Genomic DNA, 20155 nt, shown 5'->3' on the forward strand with positions numbered 1-20155 from the left:
CTCTCCCAGTAGCACATTCTGAAGAAAAATATTGCAACCAATTCTAGTTAATGGTCTTCTGTGAAAAATAGCAGAGCAGAATGAGTCATTTTCTCACTTGGGGATATAGGAAAGATTAAGAAGGAATGAAAAAGCGGGCAACATGAGCAGCATTTGCCAAGCTCATGGCACTAGAGCATGCCAGCTCCCTTTGTTCCTGCACTGGCAGCAAGGAGCTGGTGCTGGGATTCCTCTGCCATGTCACCTGTTCTCTCACTCTGTTCTCCAGGAAGGAAATCTGATCTGCTCTGTTGCTCTACAGAACCAAGAACTGAACAACCACTGAAATCAGCTGTTGTAGCATCACCCACACCAGACTTTTTTTTTTTTTTCCAACAATCTGTTAAATTTCCTGAGAAGCTCTACCTCAAAATACCAGAAGTTCAGTCGAGAACAAAGGCTTTAGTAAGGTTTTGGCATGGTCATGTCCATGAAAACCAAAGATTACATATCAAGGAAAATATGCAAAATGTATTCAAGCATTTAGCATTTTGTTAAAACATATTTTACAGGTTTATTGTTTGAAAATAAATTTGGATTTGGGCTAAAAGGTGAGGTTTGAGGAAAAAAAGTTCTTTTCCAGAAATACCTTCACTGACTTCTTGGACTGTTCCCACTGAACTGGATTTTAGTATATTTAAATTCTGCTCTCCATAGGTAAACCATAAACAGAAAAAAAAAAAGAAAATATCAATGATTCTTCATGACTTTTAATAGACTTTTGCATGATTTATTGATGTAAATATACTTCAAATAACTGGTTGGACATTAAAGGGCAAATAAAATGTTTTTTCTTTAACAGACATCTTGGAAATGAACAGTATAAATAGAACATAGTCATCACCACTTTATTTTATGTCATTCCAATCTACTATCAATTTCTTTTCATATACAAACTTTTTTGTAGTCTTGAATACCTAGAAAACTTGCATAATGAAACATGTTATTTACACTGTGCATGAGTCACAAATAATTACGAATAAAAAGAATACAAAATGATTAAAATGTATCATTACATGAAAAGCAAGGAAGATATAATAGATGTTCTGATTAACTATAAATGCTTACATATTTGTACATACATTTCTAATCTGAAATTGCTAGATGATATATCTGATGATTTTGATCAGGAATACTAGTTCTTATGCTTGCACTATTGGAGAGGAAGCAATCTTTCCAGACATAATGAGCCACTTAAGAAACATTTATGGAACTGCATACGATGAAATGTATTCATTTTAAAAAACAAAAATAAAATATTTGACATTGCAAAATATAAGCATTTTCACTCATGCCATTGAGATACATTGTATATTAAATCAATACTGTATTATGGCATCGCAAATAAATCATAACAGAGCTATATAACATTTTAAAAATAAGCAACTCACATGGCATTTGTATAATAAAATAGGAGATGTACAGTATTATTTACAGTGCAAACCAAGAGAGAATAACCCTAAGAAACTGCAGCAAACGAACTGTTCAAAACATTGATCACAGACCTGATTCATAAAATCCGTAGGCATGTGTGTAAAACTGGTCCTGGACGTGTGTTGTGAAGGCTTGGGACCACCCCTGGTCAGTCCTGATTCACAAGAACATTCAAAGTTCCTGCCACAAAACCTTGCTGGAAACTGAATTCCACTTGCCAAGACCCAGCAGGTATTTGGGTATTGAGCACTCCAGCAACCAATCTCTACCCGGTCTTTTAGTGGTTATTGAAAAGCCAAACACCTCCTGCCCGTGGCAGTATTATAGCTGCTCAGTATGAAATTTACATATGGAAACTGAGATGGAACTCCTATGAGATGGCTGATCAGCATTGACCACTGAATTTGAATGGTTTTAGTTCCACCTCTGTAATGTGAAATTTGATAAATGAGCTCTGCCTCACAATTGCCCTCATTTGTTTCTTTTTTCTTTCCTACTTATTTTCCTATATTTCTAGATAGTTTCCATGACACAAGAGAGAGAAGGTGGTACAAATCATGTACTCCTGCCAACATCTGAAATTCCAATTGCTGCAAATTCCATTTTCTCAGGATTTGCCATGCTGAACTGCATTGACCATGTGTCTGCATGGCTGAGTTACATGTCAACATGTGTTGTGCCTTTACACATCAGCTCTACAGCATAAGGTGAGCCCACTGAACTTGGAAAGTTGGTCTGCCCCTAGCAATAAACCTAAAATATCCCTACAAAACTTCTCACCTGAGATACAAAATTGTTCTGCACATGTTTAGCATGGCCTTTCATCCAGGATTTCCAGGCATTGAGGAGCCCAAAAAAAGTTACTGACATGGTTGAAGAGATGTCAAAAAATTCCTGACAGGGAAAAAAAAAAAGTAGCACAAAAGAGATAAACCATCTTCTTTGTCATAGGAAAGCAAGTCTGCAATGTACTATCAGATGCAGTCGGCACATATGAGAACTCGAGTAATGCAGAGACACAGACCTAAGCTTTTTTCTCCCTTTTTTTTTTCCCTCCTTTCCAAGCAATGGGAGAAGAATCATAAATACAGTCTGGGTGGAATCTTGAGCAGCCAACAATGTAAGTGAACTGGTGCATTTCATACTGTTGTCATTACAGTGTTCAGAAGAACAAGCTCTGTCAATGATTTCCAGTGAATTAGCTGCCTTGGGGACTACTAAAGTCTGGATGGATTTGGTGTCTGGATTGCATTTGCTACGTAATTTGTACAAAGTCACCAGGTAAATTTTTTGCTTTGGAAATCTTTTGATTGCAAAAGAAAGACAGTGAAGGAAGAAATAAATATTTTATGAGCAGCTGTAATGTGTATAAGCAAATTTTAATGAGGAAAAAAATCAACTCAATTTCTTCTCCATCATATCACTTTTTTTAACCATATACACAAAAATTTCTTGATTTTTCCTAATATTCTGTCTTCTTTGACCACCTCTTCAGTGACTGAACTCTGAAATAAAGGTATCCTGGTCACAATCAGGATCAAAATTTAATTAAAGTGAGCTACCTACCAGAGGATGCGGTCAAATAAAGTAAGAATTGATGTGAATAAAACTTGCATGATTTTTTTTAAATCCAGATAATTTCTCTACAGTACACTTTCACATATAACTGGAAGCAGAAATTAGAACAGCTTCTGTGAAGATGCCAGTGTTATGGCAAAGGCTTCATCAAATATATCCATTACAAAGACTCAAAAAACTGCAAAACTAAATAAGCAATACAAGAACTTCAGAATTTCCTCAGCTGAACTTCAAAGGATTTTTGTTGTTTTGCTGATCTCTAGTAACTCATAAATGAAATTTTGGATCTATTCATCTTTATGAATCAGGTACTGTGCAAAGGTCATGCACTGAAATAGCCCATTACTTTTCCCTTTCAAATGCATTAATGGGGAATCATAGGATGGAGCCCATCACAAGAAAACTAGAAGCATGAGAAAAGAGTATTTGTTGAATAGAAATGTTACTGTCAGTATTTAGACGAGGCAAAACTTTGCTTGGTCCTGTGAAGAATGAGAAAAACCTGTATTTTGATTATAAACACTGATATGAATACTAGCCTAAAACTGGAGGCATTGAAATAGAAGATGTATAGTATATCGTATATTGCTTTTCTTATAGAGTGTACATTATGTTTCTAATATGGTGACAAACAAGTAAAATCTTTTAGGACAAACTAAAAGGACCTCATTGCAACAAACACCATTAATAGCAGGTCACACTATGAAAGCGAGATGTCAAGTCACAGCACAGTGCAGGCACGCTGCTAAAAGATAGTCTGGGCTACTCTGAGAAGGCTGTTTAACCTTCTGCTATCTGTTAACAACATACCTGCATGAGTTTTGTAAAGTTTCTTCTTCTTGTTTGAGGCCTTCAGTGGCTTTGAAAAAAGAGGGGTAAAAAAGGCAAACTGTCCTCAGTTACGCTTTGGAAGAATTGTATCACCAAAGCCTACTCAAAAGGAGGCAAAAAGATTAAAATAAGAAGCATCAAGAGAAGTGGAACAGAACAAGGCTGTTTTGTTTCCTCTAAAGAAGGCCCAGGCTATTGGCACTGTTTGCATTTGCTAGTAAATAGAAGTGGTTTATCAGGAGGAGATTCAGGAAAGGCATTCACTGATCTCTCTAAGCCTGCAAGATTTACAAATAGCATCTGCTTTTCCATTTCCCAGCAACATACAGAGAAAGACCCTTTGCTGTATGCAGGTCTGTGTAAACAGTTAGACACAAAACAGTAATTTTAAGACAAGAAGAATAAACTTTAGATTACATTTTTTTTTCAGAAGCTCATAGGATCAACAGCTATCAAGACATACATTCTGTTATAGGAAGAGCAGTACAAATGTTAAAGCTTTTAAGACCGTATATATTTCACTGCACACACAATTTTCCCATGGCCTACACATATGGCACATCAAGTTTTTTTACATAGACTCATGGTCCCAAGGAGGGATTAATACTGAATTCTAAATGTGTTATACTGGTGCTGCAGCCCTGAATAACTTGTTCAATGCCACAGCACAGGCCTGGTTAGTACATACATCATGCACTTCAACTGCTCACAGTCAAAGACACAAATGACAGAACCAAATTTACTGTTTTGTTTTTGTTTTTTTTCTTCAAGTAGGTAAGTCTTTGGTTAGTAATAAATTCAGTTGGTTTGGGGAAGCAATCATAACTGAAATAGCAACTTTCAACCAGAGGTACTTACTGGAACTTCCAGACCACTAAGTCTGGCGAACAAATCCCAATAAAAAAATTGAAATGCAGCATGTGATAGTTTGTATGGAGTCTGCTTCTGTTGGCAGGTGGATTCCTTTGCTGAACAGCTAGTTACAGGACAAGTAATCAGATGCAATTTTGCAATTAATCCCTTGATTTCAGTGTGGGAAGATCCTGGCTTATATGTTTTCTGAGCTTTTCTGTTCATGCCCTCTGACAGCAAAACTCTAACCAGCCCCATCCCCTCCCAATTGATCGCAGGCTGATGTTTCAAAATAATGTTCAGATTTACAGAGTACTAAAATTAATCTCTTAATCATTAAGTTGACAGAAGTCTCTAGGGACACTGCCTTACCTCCGTGTGTTACTAAACTGGAAATACTGTCATTAATTAGATTATCCTTTGTCTGTAAGAAATTTCATACAAACAGGTTCAGGTCCACAAACATCTTAGTGCTCTAAACCCTGACAGAACTCTATAATGGCAACCAAGATCATTTTAATGCTAAGCAACCATTGTTGATAGTACAAGGTTTTAATCTTATTAGTGCAGAATGCTTGTACAAGTCTCTTCACATAAGCTCTGTAAGACAACACTAAAATAGTACTACAGAACTACACAAAAAGCATTTGCACCGAGGGGATGGACATTTGTCCATTTCCACAGGAGTGCAGGCTTGGAGGTGGTCTCTCTTCACATTTTAGGAAGACGAAATACTTTTCTCCAGCATCCAGAACAGAGAAGATTGAAACAAGACAAGCAGCAATTCTCAGCATTCATAAAGCTGAAACTGAAACTGTACTCTACTGAACAGTTCTGTCCCTTTGGTCTGCTCTCAGTAATCGACACACCAGCAATGGTGGTTCATAACCCTTCCTAAAATTCCCACTCCCAGAACTGAGCATCATGAACTCAAGTGAAATCCATCTTCCTACAATTATCCAAGTCATCTTCACAAATGTCTGGCTCTGCTACTACAGACGTATGTGACCACCTTAGACAGGAATTAGCCCTCAGATTTTACTTTGGCAACACAGAAATTAAAGGGAAAAGTTGAAAGATACAATTCTAAGGCAGCAAAGTTAATTGTCCTCTAGCATTCCTTTCAGAGGAAATGAAGATGAGCCTGAATGAATCACCAGTTAAATCACCAATTTCAGCTGGTTGCTGGAAAAATTGTTCAACAAAGTACCAGAAATTACTTTCCATTCACACTTTCTTGAATTTCATTACTGCAGATTAGAAGGGAGAGCCAGAATCACAGTCCCAGACAACTGGAAAACTGTTATCTCTTCTTCTAGGTGAGATACTGCAAAGTTCAATTTGTTCTCAAAGGTTTTGGGAAGAGACTGAACTATGACTTGGTAGGCCCAGGCTGTGAATTTCATACCAATAATACAAGCTTGTTTTGCAAAAGTTTCTGCTTATTGCAAACTACTGAAATATATAAATATAAACCAGCAGATTATTTTTAGTAGCATTCAGTTCCTTCTCTAAGGTTGGCCATAGAGGCAGAGCAAAGTGGCAAAGGGAGTTAGAGGATTATTTGTGGCTGTGAAATCATTGGTTGGACTCTGCAGGATGGTGATCTGAGAACACCTTAATATTTATGTGTTGCACCTGTGACTTGCACAAACAGAATACACACAGCCTCTTCAAAACACTATGGGATCCTGCAAAGAAGAACTTTAGCAAATTTTAGTGAACTGGGAAAGGTCAAGCTTATATCCAGCAGGAATGTAGCCAGTCCTAGCAGTGGAGCACATCATATTCAGGGGGGAATAAAACCAACAAAAAAAAAAAAAACAACCCAGTTACTGTTCTCTTGTAATACTTTGCTGGAAAATACTTGAGTCATTGACCTCTGGGCTTTAAAGAAACTGAAGTTTAAAAAGTAAAGGGATGAAGATGGCCAAGCTTTTCACTGAAGTAAGGATGGATGCTAAAGGTGCATGATTTGGTTTAGAGTAATCCCAAGGGTAGGTGACACTATATCCATAATATCTCAAGACAGCTATCAGACAATGTCCACATATTTGTATTATTTATCTCTAACTACATTTCTGCAAATTTAATCAGTCACATCATGTTCTATAAAATTCAAAGTATGCCATGGAATGCCTAGATAATGTGCAGGACTGTGATGCAGGTAACTGCTCGTGCTGCTTGTCCTGACATTTCTGTTCCACCACTGAACCTCATCACCCTGATAATAATGGGACACACTGAATGCCAGATAAACTGCACTGATGCTAATTAATTCCCAAAATCAAGATTACTCTTGGCCTCTTTTACAATGAGGACTTCTGCAAGAACAAAAATTTGCAAAGAGAACTTCAGCTGATACGATATCCAAAAGACAATGAGCATAAATACTTTAGAAATATTTTTACAGTGATTTGCTTCACTGACATAAGCTATTGTTTATACCCTATACTTGTCAGTGCCTTAGATCTGAAATGCAGAGGTTTTATAACAGGTGTGCAGAAAAGACACATACTACAGGAAGAGTTTGTAAAGAAAGTGGTGAAGGTTATTCCTGAGCTACGCATAGGTCAACTTTTGAATACATAATAAAAATAATTACTTAAGTCATAGTAGAAACAGCACGCAACTCCTGCCAGCCCTGTCTTAGCTGAGTCCCAGCCTGTTCCTTGAAGAACTTTTCACCTTGACTAAACAGGCTGAGGTTCTCTGTCTGCAGTGGATTGCTGCTCCTTCAGGGTCATACACAGCATGGTGGAATTGCCCTGCTGCAAAAAATTAGTAATTGAAGAAGAATTAAGAATAAAGAAGTGGTTTGTTTTGTTTAGTTTGTTAAATCCAAGCAAGAAGCAATATGAACTTGCAAAATCATGGCACAGAAGAGAATTCTTTAAAATGCAAATGTTTGAGGCAATGAAAAATAATTACCTCCTTTTTAGTAAAGATTTGCTGAGGTTTGGAAATTTTCTTTCACTATAGCTCTGTTATTAGATTTGGGTTTTGGGAGTTTAGCTTTTATTTTTCAGTTGAATAAATTTAGCAATAAATTATCTTCTCCTCCCTCCTGCGAAGAAGATGGAAATGTCAAGCCAAAAACTTATTTTCAGTATTCAAATAATGGCTTTAACACGACTTTCAGTGCTTAACTTGTGGTACTTAACTTTGGAGGGACTGTGGCCAAACTGATTCAGCAGATAAAACAGAAACTGCAAGCAGATTTAGAAGGTGAATAAGAATTAAGAGTAAACCTTGTCATTCTTCTTCTTTGTGATTACAATTCTTTGTAATGTAATTTTATGGCTAAATTGATTTCAGTTGAGCATTTTGATGCTTTTTCTCCAGATGTTATGATATTTTGATGGACCTTCACCTCCGTCACTGATTTCACCCCTCTCTGGCAAGCTCATAGTGCCTATTTTTAGCTCCATGAGCTACTAATCCAGTTTCTCTGACAACTGCAATTTGTTGGAAGAAATGACTAGTGTTACATTGTCTCAGAGCTATGAACCCATTTGAGAAATCAGCTTTTTAGCTGACCTTTAAAGCAAGTGAGAATAATGTGTCTGCAATTCCACAGGGTTTGGATTTCATTATCACAGCAGTGTGTATGAGATGGGCTGGCCCTGCTGCACAGCTCTGCCTCTCTGTTTTGTTTTCCTGGTAATTATAGAAACTGTTTACTGTACATGGAAAATCTGCAAGTTTTCTCAGCTCTTGAGGACAATACTATTTCTAATCCTTTTCTCTGGAGAGCAACAGTTCACAGTGTGGAGGAGTACATACTATTGATTCCTCTCAAGAGGAACTTTCCCACGGACCATGACTGCGGTGAAAATCACCACAGATGTCTAAGGATCAGAATGGCAACTGCAAACAGAAGAGAGAAGTATGGGGGCAGTGTAGCAGAGGAGCAGCCCTGGTTCTTCCCACTCCTCTCTCGTTCAGAGCCTGACACATGTTCCTGACTCCTGAGAATCTGGGTACTCCAAGGGCATCAAACACAAGTGTGACTCAGAGGGGTCAGATAGAAGCTTTAGTAACTGCGATCAGTGTGAGAGAACATCCAGCCAGCACCTCACCCTCTGCTCTCCTTTCTTTCCCAAGTGACTGCAGACACTGACCTGTATACTATATTGCAGTGCCTGCAATTTTTTTTCAAGAAAACAAAACAGAAAAATAATTGTTGAGGAAAATTTATATTTCAGTGTTAAAAAATATATACATTTCTGGGATGGATGGATGGATGGATTTATTAAGTAGCTATTTCCAGACAGAATCGAGCAGTAAAGATGATGGTTTGGAGAGAGGGCTCTTGGCTCTGAATACATCAGATAATACACTAGTGCTATCTTAGAACAAAATTGGGGAGTTAGCAACAATCACAGATTGTTAGTTTTAAACTGAAATTGATGTTCTTATAACTAGAATAAACTCCTACTCTGACTTCTAAAATCTTATATATTAATAATTTTACTGTCATGTCCCTTTGAATCTCTGGCTGAAGCCAAGCCCTTGCCCCAGTGTTTTTGTCTCCATATGTATTTGATGTTCTATTTTTCACACCTTCTTATTCTTAACAGCAGTGGGATTTATCTCACCTACAGCATGGCAGCTAATCTGAACCAGTCCTCCACAGTGGTCACTGGGGAGGAAAGGGAAGAGCATAGCTAAGGCAGTGGTTTATCTCATCCCTAACACTTTCTCCAGGACTGCTCAATCTTTAAAATGCCAGGATGTCTGCACTGACTGTAGAGGGAACTGACCTGACTAGCTCAGACCAGACATAAGTTTTAGATGCTTAAATGCAGATCAGCTGAATTTCACTCATATTTACAGCAACTCCCCAAATCCTTGGTTCTCTAGAGGACCCCAGTGCAACTTGGGCACAGTGAGACATAAGAATAATAAGGAATATTCTCACATCAAAGACATTAATGTTTGCAACTTAGTGAAGCCCTAATTTTCAGCAAGGCAGTATAAATGTCACGTATTAGGATGGGAGTTTTGTCTAGAATGGGTTTTGTTTAGACTTCAGTAAAGGGCACAATGCTGTCCTGACAGTGAGCATATTTAAAGCTTGGTTTTGGGATGCTCTGTATCTCTAAACAACGGAATTAAATTTTGGCCTTACTCAACATAATCTGCATGATATTTCTGCAGAAGCTACTGGGTAAAATACCACTTCCTTGGAAATTTACTACAGACAACTCTTGGTTGAATGTGCATTTGAAAACTCAATATATTCCTGTTTCTAAAGGAAAGTGTCAACTGCAGATTATCTCACAGACTTTGTACTTTTTTACTATGATACAACAATATTCCAAGCTTTCTTTCTGTTTAGATATTTATAAACAATATTTACTTACAGAGCAAAGCAGTCTCCTTTTTTAAAAAAAGTGTTAACATTTATCCCTATATACTTTTTAAAAGACATTCTTACTACCACCTCCAAATTTCCAGTTGGCAAAGTATCTCACTTGCCCTGTTTCACATCTAGTGTTGCATTCAGTATTGAAACTCATGGAGGAATTCTTAGTCCTACCTGCAGAAAAGCCAAATAATACAAAACAGCAGGACACTCTTTTCATTTTGCATTTAGGCTTTCTAGATTTTCTTTTACCCCCACAATTTTTCTCTGTAAGTAGAGATTCAACTCTTGCTCAAAATAAAAAACTCCAACATCATGCATTTCTCATGCAATTCCACTAAAACTTTAAGGATTATAGACTCTAAAATTCAACCTTATACCCTCAGAGTTCATGACACTATGTGCAATACTTTCTTGCACTTTGTATGAACAATTTCTGTGTTATCCAGCTTCCACATAGATAAAAGCTAACATCAGCACCACATCTACATACTACGTACAGCTGCCCTCTCCTACACACAGACTTCACTTTCTTCAGATGCTTCTTATTTATTTACTTGCAGGACCTACAAGAAGTTTCCAGAGAAGAATGTTTACACCCTTAAACACTGACAAGCACATGGGAATTAATTTAGAGGGGGGATTTCCAACACACATTTCCAAAACTTATTTAGGCATCCAGAATGTCAGGGTCACTCAGCAAAGATTCAACTTTCAGAAAAATGTTGCATTCAAGCAGAGAAAATGGGATTGAGAATTATGACCCTTAATGTGACTTTAAAAATTACCTGCCTCTTCTTAGGAAATGCAAATAATCTGAACTGAGATGCCAGGCTTTCAGTGTACAGTTTCAGAATTATTTCAATCAACCAGAAGTGCCATAGAAACTTCTAAAATAATTATATCTGTCAGTACCTCCTTTTTCTTTTCCATGTGATCTGTTCTCTCATGCAATGGCTCACATCTAAAAAAATCTCTCCTTGATGTTTATTTATTCCTAAGCTTGTTCTTTTGCAATAAGTTCAGAAACTCTGATATTGATTTAACAGTATGTTCCAATCTCATTAAGAAAGGAAAAAATAATAGCTTAGGGATGTACTGGTAATAAACAAATGCTAAAATGGATTAAACAGTATTTGCCCTCTGTGGGTATTAATCGGTTTAAGCACCTATTTACTCTTGTGTATAAAACAGAAACAATCCATTGCATATACCTGCCCGGTTTACTACTCCTATTTATCATTCCTGGGTGTGTCTTACATCTATTACCCCTATTGTTTATCTAGAATGTGAGACTAGTCTTACTTAGCAGACAGTCTTTTAAAATACTTTTTACATCCAAAACTCTTTTCTAATTCTGGTCCATAGTTCTGATTTTGCTCTTAATTATTTAAGTGAGTAGCAACATATACTTTTAAAAAACTAAAAAAAAAAAACACCACTTAAAAAAATCAAATTATTCCATTACATGCTCCTCTTCTCTGAGGAAGAGGATGGAAGGACCAACCGTACACATCAGGGTGTTATTCTGCCATTTAATGTCCCACTGAAAAGTGGTTTGTTAAGGTGATAGGTGTTGCACAGGAGCCTACACAGAAGAGATTAACATGGCTTTACTTATTGCTTCAAGAGTAGTCATTAGAGAGTATTGCTAAGGAATAATTACCTAGAAAACAAGAAGCTCAGTGTGACACCTTCTGCTAATAGAAAGTTAATTTTGGGCCAACAAATTCACAAAAGCACAAAAAAATGTACGTTAATGATAACCTGGCAGCTATCTCTCTGTTCTTTAGAATCTGTATGTGTTAGTACCATCAGGATAAGGCTTACACAAGCATTCTGGCATACAGTTCAGACGAATGGGGCACACAGGTTTTGCATAACTGGGCTAGGGGCTCAAAGCTCAAAACCTTTTGTAAATCACACTCCTAATGGCATCCCAGAGTTGTGCTGGCAGTGCTGGTATCACATGCAAAGGGTTCAGACACTAGGAGGGATCTGCAGAAGCGCAGTAGCCCGCGTTCGCAACAGTCACCATGGCTACAGTGGTAACACTTCACTTACCTTGGAATATGCTTATCTACCCCTCTGACACTTAGTTCGATTCTAGTTATTCTGGCCAGTGCAAGATGCTGAAAAGCAGCACAACAGAAGATCAGAGACACAGCACTTGGGCTGAAAAGAATGTAATTCAGTGGGATCAGTCTCCCTTATCTTGGCCATCTTAAAAACCAGATGTCTAGTCTAAGTTTGCCATCCGTGGTCACTGAGAAATTTAAGCACACTCAAGCATTTAGGCAGCCTCATACTCTTTCTAAAGCAGAGGGAGCAGAGGGGACAAGTGCCTGACAGGAAAAGCGCCTGTCCTCCAGTTTTCAAAGGAAACTTTGATTGTTGGAATGCCAAAGAGGGCCAGACACTGAAGGTGCTGCTGCAGCCAAGGTAATCAGCATGTCCCTCTTGATTCATGTAATTCCACTGCCTCCTTACTAGCCAAGGAAGACACTTGTTTCTCTGAAATCCTCTCTTTTCTTTTTCTCCGAATTAAAACACATTCAGCCTCACTCTGCCTTTGGAAACTAAAATCCCTGGAGCAAACAGCTGGTTTAACATCTACTTCCACTGATTCTTTTGTTAAGGCTGCCAGCAAAGTTGCCACTTTGCATCACATGTTGTATCGGGCTCTCTAATGTGAACCCTAGCCCAGAGGGAAGCAGACTGAGATGCCTCATGCTGTTTTCAGAGGCCATTTCTTTGCTACAGTGACACAGTGACACTAACCTGGACGACAGACAACTGGAGGTCAACCTTTCTAAGCCACAGGAACAAGCTAGCATCTGCAGAGGTGAATGATCTGTTGCCTGTGACTGAATTGCTGCATTCCTCAGTTTCACTGTCTCTCTTGCTTTCAAGCATGGTTAACAGCCAAGCCACAAAAGATCAATCATGTCTTCACAGATTTTTGCTGTAAGCCTGCTCATGCATTGCAAATGAATAACATCGTTAAGGAGTAACTCCTATCTGCACAGATAAATTTGGTGCTTGTGAAAGCTAAAAAACATGCCATGGGCCGTTCATGCAATGACTTCACCCAAATCCACCAGTAGAAACTTGCACTGCATTTTTTTTCCCTCTCTAAGGATGTGAGTGCCTGCTGTGCCACTGTAGCAGTTTTGTCTCTGCTGCCAGAAGAGTAAGATCAGCCCTTTAACCCCAGTTATTCTTTAGATGTAAGCAGCCATGTCAACAATATATGCTAATTAGAACAACAATAGGGATTATTCACTATGTCACATACAGTGTGCTAAGGGAAGGTAAGTGGAAATCTTTTGGAGAGCAGAACCCTGACAAGAGCAGGACACAGCATGCAAGATGATGGAATTATTAACAGTAGCAGAAGCCAATCAACTCCTACTTGTTGAGTCTACTGCACACTCAGCATCTTTAATTTATCCACAGCCTCTCCTGTCACTGGCACCCTCAATCCTGTACAGCATTATGAATAATGTATTACCTCGAGGGAAAGGAACCAACTGTCTCTGAGTTTGACAAGCTTTTTTTAGCTTCTTGTTTTGTTGCTAATTTAAGCACACTGCTATTTCCAATACTACACATGCACAATTTTGCAAAAGATCGCCAGAATCCAGAAAGGAAGCCAGAAGCTCTGAGACTGCATTAGGACAGGGAATCAGCTCTCCTCAGTGAGCTCTGTGCACTCAGCAGAGGTGAAATAGCGGCCTCAGACTAGAAGAGGAAAACTCACATGTCCCTGCTGCTGGATTACAGATTCCTTGACAGGATTGTCTGCAGGAAGCACGTACATGTGACAGCTTGTGGCACCTCAAGAACCAGAAAGTTGTCCAGCAATTCAGCTTGCCCCAACAACCAATGCAGCTCTCAGACTCATTTACAATGCAACACAGCAGTTTGAGAACACAGCTATTTTTTTTTCCATTCATTTTTAAATTGCCTGAGAGAAGGATCAATTCAGAGCAAGAAATATACAATATGAAACTGGTTATCAGAGTTTACATCTTAGTGCAGTGCTGATACTTTTAAATGCATGCAGCATGTCATGGTTTTGCAGTGCTTGCTTTATACAGGAAAAAATGGAAGATGGATGTTAAATCTTGCTGATGGGCTTGGTAGGGAACACTGTAAGCACAAGAGGAGATAGCACTGTGAAATGGCATGTGCACACACATGAACTGCCATGGACTGTTAATGACTCAATTGCAAGCATTTCTTCAAAACAGGCAATTCCCATACAAGATTTCCAAGGTTTTAAGAGCTTTGGTTTTCTGTTTGCAGAGGCGTGTTTCCAGGCTTCAAAACAGACCCAGATCTGAAACAGAATGTGGGAATGAGCAGAGAAGCCAAAACCACAATCACAGTTAATGACTATTGGCTCTCTGAAATTAAAACTGAAATATCCTTTGGGATCTTGCAAGAAAACCACATTTTGAGAGTCCTGGCTTAGTAGCAATTCTCCCATGCAGAGGCTTTTGTCTTTGAATGGCAAATTTTACCAGAGGGATGCAAAACAAAATTTATCCACCACCATACCACTTCATCACTATTTCCCTTTTGCTCTGAGTTCATGATCTCTATGAACTGCATCACAGAAAGGCCTGTGTGATGGAGAGCTTCAAACAGATGGAAGAATCTGACACGAGATCTGTAAAAAGTGTTCTGGGGAAATGGCTGTGGACTCTCTTCACTTTGGCCTTTGTACAAGCAACTGGCCACAAAGAGATGGATGAACCCAGTAGGGGGATCCTCACATCACCTTCCCTTTGAATTCTACATGCAATACAAAATAGATCTCCTCCTTCTCTTTTCAGAGAGGGTAGATTTGTTCTGCACAGAAACTCAAGACAGCAGATGTGGCTTCTTGCAGCTACGTGAAGAAACACAAGAATGCAAATTCTTACCAAGAGGAGCCAAAGATCCTCTGTTTTATAGGAAGTAAAAAGTTGAAAGAAAATTCCAACTAGAGTATATTATTTCTGTAACCATTTCAGCACCTCTAACCTCTTCACCTCATCATCTCAAGGTACAGAATTCTGAGAACCTTTCTATTTATAAGACAATGCCAGGAAAATTAGAACCTTTTCTCTATCACTAAAAGTAAGCGTTGTTGGAGAAATGTTGAGTCTGACTACCACCTAATTGACATGACAACATCAATCTTGATAATAAGTTCCATTTCACTTTGTAAAGGTGTCCAAAAAAATAAGCTTGCAACCAAATATGAAAGGCAGCAGATGCAACTACTAATTTAGAAAGTGCTGAGAGTTTGTTTTACACTTTCCTCACATTGACATAGAAAAATGTCCCCAGAGAGCCCACACTTTTTTCATTAGCATCCCTCATCATAACACAAATAACGTAATACCTAGCATCTGCAGTTCCAGATATGTTACCTTTACATAAGCTTATGAAAAACAAAGACTGTATATTTTTATACAGTCAGTGTACTCTCATTTGGGGAGCTAGATGATTTATTTGCAAACACTACCAACGGTGGTACCAGTTCCCACACAGATCTCTCTGATTTTAAGTCTCCTTATACAACAAAAAGTCTCTGAGAGGATGAGGATGGTGATACAAACTGGTTTTGATTGCTTCTCCATTTTGCCAGTAAAACTAGCATTTATCCATCATTTGCTATGAAAATGTTTCCATTATCAAGATCAGGTGCAGAACTAACCTAGACATTTCTTACTAACAACTGTAAGAGACAAGATATTGAACTACAAGCTTTTGGTCTAAACCTCAAAATCTGTACTCTTCACATAGGAGTGTGGGTGGGGAGAAGAGAAAAAGAGCTTGACAGATAGGCTGGGACTCTGACATCAGCAACTACTGAACAATGAAGATGTGCCAGAGAAATCAGACTGAAATCTAAATCTACTAATGACTATTTGAAAAAAAATCACTCTAGGGAACTGAGTAATGACATCAGAACTATGGATTTATTAGCTGGGAAGTGACATTCCTCTTTCAGTGGTGAAACATGAACTTTGATCCATTTCTGATTCTTACACATCTCACAGGCGTTCCCAGGGTAAAAAAATGCATGCTACATCCTGTGTATGTGCAAACTAATGGCTGGCTATAGGCTAAAACTTGTCATCCTGTGCAGGAAATTCTCAGATCTGTAATTTGGATGGAAATTTCACAATCTCAAATTGAACAATTTTCTAAAGTAATTTTTTAGATAGACCACAAAACTCCATATGCTGTTTATCAAGGTAGATGAAAAAATAATAACTCTAATCCCAACAATGCTCTTATCCCAATGGAAGAAATCTTTAACATCAGTATCCCACTAGCAAGTGAGGAAATTTGCATTAAAATAGATTTTGGGGCTAATTCCCATGCATCTACCCTCCTTACACAAAGAAGAACTGACCCCTGCACAATAAGTTCTGACATCGTCTGACTGCTGAAGTTGGTGAAGGTTCAAGACAGTCCTTTATCATCCAGAAAGGCTTCATGGAAAAGAATCCTGAAACATTCTCAGCACAGGCTAGCAGTGCCATGCTGACTCACAGGGGCTACTGGTCAAAGGGGAGAAATAGAGAACTGTCATTCCCTGCACAGAAAGATCCAGCTGGACAATCTTGAAATGTGGTGAAATTTATTTACTTATTTTCAAGAGGTGCCTCATGTTGTGACTACTAAATACATAAGCAAACTCATTTCTGTTCTGAATTAAAGAAATGCAGAGTATCTTATATCTTATGCCTCCTAGTTGCTGCTGAGCCTTATCTTTGATTGAAGTGATTAAAGGCCCACGTGCAGCTAAGCCACTTTGGAACCACAGCACAGATTTTAACTAACAATCTGCAAGCTCACAACAACATCACCCACCCCAGCAGGATCCAAAAGGCAGCACACCCACACAGGAAAACTGACCACCACTACTTGTGAAAAAGAAAACCTGAGAAATAAAAAATGCCTGAAAATGTTCCAGATACACATCTTGCTTGAACTGGATTAATTGAAGACAATAATACTGTATTAATTTTCAACAGCAAAGAATAGGCCTTTTTTTTTTTTGCTTGTTTGGTTTTGGTTTTGTTTGGTTTTTTTTGGTTTTGTTTTCTTCCTTTTTTTTTTTTTATTGTCTTGGACTAACAAAAATCTTGAACTGTCATTTGCATTAAACCTGGAAAAGTACTGCCTTTCCCTTTCTGAGGTTCTTTTGATCTCAGCTAGATAAAGCAGTGGACTTTCAGCCAATCCAACAACAGAGGAAGTTTCCAAATGAACAATCATTATTAACAGAATGGATTTTCAACTATCAATCTGGACTAGGAGAACAAGTCCTATTAAAAAAAATGTGGAAAACCATCCAGAGATCTTCCAGTGTCTGCTGGAATTCCTCAGAATAAGTTTTCACAAGACCAAAATTTTAGAGAAGTTCAGGGCTTTTACTGAAGATCAGTTTGGCTGATAATTTAGAGGGAAAACAAGAGAACTTTTCTGTTTGTCCATACATTGATCTTCTGAACTTTGTTTACATTGTCCTGGAAGGACTGGACATACAACACTGTAGGACAAATACTGAACATTATTTTATATAAGAAGACAGTGCTCATCTAAAGCTTTAGCATAAAAACCAGATAAAGTGATTTATCAAAGTGGGGGTTTTATTCTGTAAATATTGATTCTTTTTTTTGTTGCCAAAAAAGTCAAGAAATGCCTTCTTCCCACTTGTATAACAATAAGGTTTGATAGGTAGAATGCATGAAATATACAGTAACTTCTTCTGAAAAGCTACCTAAGCTCACTCAGCTTACAGTATGTGGAATGTAATTATCCAGAAAGTGAAATATGTATAAAAATAGGTAAAATTCCTACAATATTTGTATTGAGTCATAATTCCTCCTGCCAGGAAGGTTACAATAGCTCTACAGTATATGTATGAAATGCTTGTTCATAAAGTTAAAAAACATCATTACCTTACTGAAGAACACATTAAATATAGGAATGCATAATCAGAACTGACTCTCAATTCTGCTTAGCTGGTGCAAATCTACAGAGAACCATCACCGTTTCTGCACAAAACAAGACCAACCTCTAATTTGAGAGTTGGGGTTTTGTTTCGTTGTTTTGTTTGCCATAGAGGGGCCAGACTGAAGTTTATGAAAGAAATTCCTCTGGAAGTGGAAGTACATTGTTTAATATTTTTTCCTTATCTCCTCTTTGTTTACCGACAGCAGTTACCCACCTTTTAAAATGATTATTGCCTGACATTACATGGAGCTTTAACTGCCTGTTCAGGAGAAGGCAGCGAAACACAAAGAACCTCCAACTCCCCTGTCATGACCCAGTTCTGGGCTTGTGCTTTTTTGACAAGTCTTTGATCTGCAGCAGGCCTCATAGGCTGGTCTCCCGGAGGAACATGGTGCCGATGTTGTAAGACACCTTTCTCACTCTGGCAGATGGGATGGAAGGTTTTGGCGGCTTCTGACCACTTCTGACCTCCAGGAAGTAACAGATCCCAGGAATTTCCTTTGGAAAGTTTTCTGGAAGCTCTTCACGGGAACGAGGGATAAAAATAAAATTTTCTTCCTTTTTCAAGAGCCTGGAGAAAAACAAAACACAGGGATATAAAACACTGTAAAACACATTCCAAAAATGCCTCTTTGGAACCTAGTGCAACCTAGTAAAAAACGTGTTTACACTATTACGTAGCATATAAAGAAATTCTAAGTCAGGATCCTCAGCTCATCTATATGAACTTATCATCATTAACTTCAAGGAGCTCTTGACTGAGATCAGCTGAAGGGATAGCTCAAAAAACATTCTCTGAAAATCAGTGTCAGCATTCAGAAAGTAACGTACCAGAAAGAGAACCACATTCATTACGAAGGTTGTCCAGAACACATCATTTGGCTTAATTAAAACACTTTGTCAGCATTCAGAAAGTAACGTACCAGAAAGAGAACCACATTCATTATGAAGGTTGTCCAGAACACATCATTTGGCTTAATTAAAACACTTTGATCAGTCTGGCAGAAATTAACATTTCAGAGCAATGACGACCACCAGGTTTCCCACTGGGAGGCTGGTATGAAGGTGGCAGTGCTTGGGAGCTCTCCCAGATAAAAGCAGAGAGGTCGGTTTGTGCACTTACACTCAGTAAGTTTTTCATAAATTGGGTTCAAATACAGCAAATCAAACTTCAACAGCAGAACCAAATCTGACACTATTCATCAACAGTACCCACGGGTTTAATCTAGGCTATTTGGTTGGGTCAGACTGGGATCCAGGTTCCCTGGACAGACAAAGCCATCTCCTGGCATGGCTGCTCAGCTGGCACAACACCGCAGAACCCATTATGCTGCCTTCTGCCATTTGCCACCTTAGAAATCTCTGTCTGGTTAGACCTGAAAATTTAGGGCATCTTTATCAAGTATCTTCCCCAGGACTAGCTGGACTGGTAAAATAAAGGAAGTAACTCTAGATATTTTCTTTTTGTTTCCCAAGTAAATTAAGTTAGTCGTATTCAATCCCTTGCAGCATTGAAAAGAGCAGTTTTGAGACAATGGCAAATTCTAAGCACAGTTGGATATATAAAAGCATTCTTCCTGTTTTCCCTCCAACAATATTTATTCTTTCTCTCAATCAATTTGAAGCTCAAAAAAATAATTGGGAAGAATAAGTTTCCATGGAATTTTGTAATAGGTAGATTATTTAATGCCTGTAAAGTTGATTTGTGGAAAGCAAATGAATGAATGAATCCTCTTGCCAGGAGAATTTTGCAGGATTATCAGTATATGCAATGGCACTTCCTTTACAGAGTATTTTTTCATGAGTTTTTTGCATGAGACAAAAGTGGGTTAGCTCACTAACATATAAAGGCAATTTCTTTCCAGCTTTTAAGTAATCACTTAGTTATAAATCCAACAAAGTTTGTGCCTTTGGACTTCTGTGGAGAACTTTATCTAGCACGTAGTTTGAAAGTCTACATTGTCAATTTTATGATCAAAATACTGAATCTTTTCTAAACTGCATGAATGTTTGTGGAGGCCA

General features: G+C 38.2%; 1 protein-coding gene across 1 annotated transcript in view; it reads right to left on the reverse strand.

The window, feature by feature from the left end:
* Window positions 1-2486: 2486 nt before the first annotated feature.
* Window positions 2487-20155, reverse strand: part of GUCY1A2 (guanylate cyclase 1 soluble subunit alpha 2) — a 158921-nt gene continuing 141252 nt past the window's right edge. The window contains exon 8 of the mRNA XM_074535173.1: window positions 2487-18704. Coding sequence (XP_074391274.1) covers window positions 18497-18704 — 208 coding nt within the window. The 3' untranslated portion in view covers window positions 2487-18496. The remainder of the gene's footprint in view (window positions 18705-20155) is intronic.

The sequence above is a fragment of the Zonotrichia albicollis genome, chromosome 2, assembly GCF_047830755.1.
Source record: "Zonotrichia albicollis isolate bZonAlb1 chromosome 2, bZonAlb1.hap1, whole genome shotgun sequence".
In the NCBI taxonomy this organism is placed as follows: Eukaryota; Metazoa; Chordata; class Aves; order Passeriformes; family Passerellidae; genus Zonotrichia; species Zonotrichia albicollis.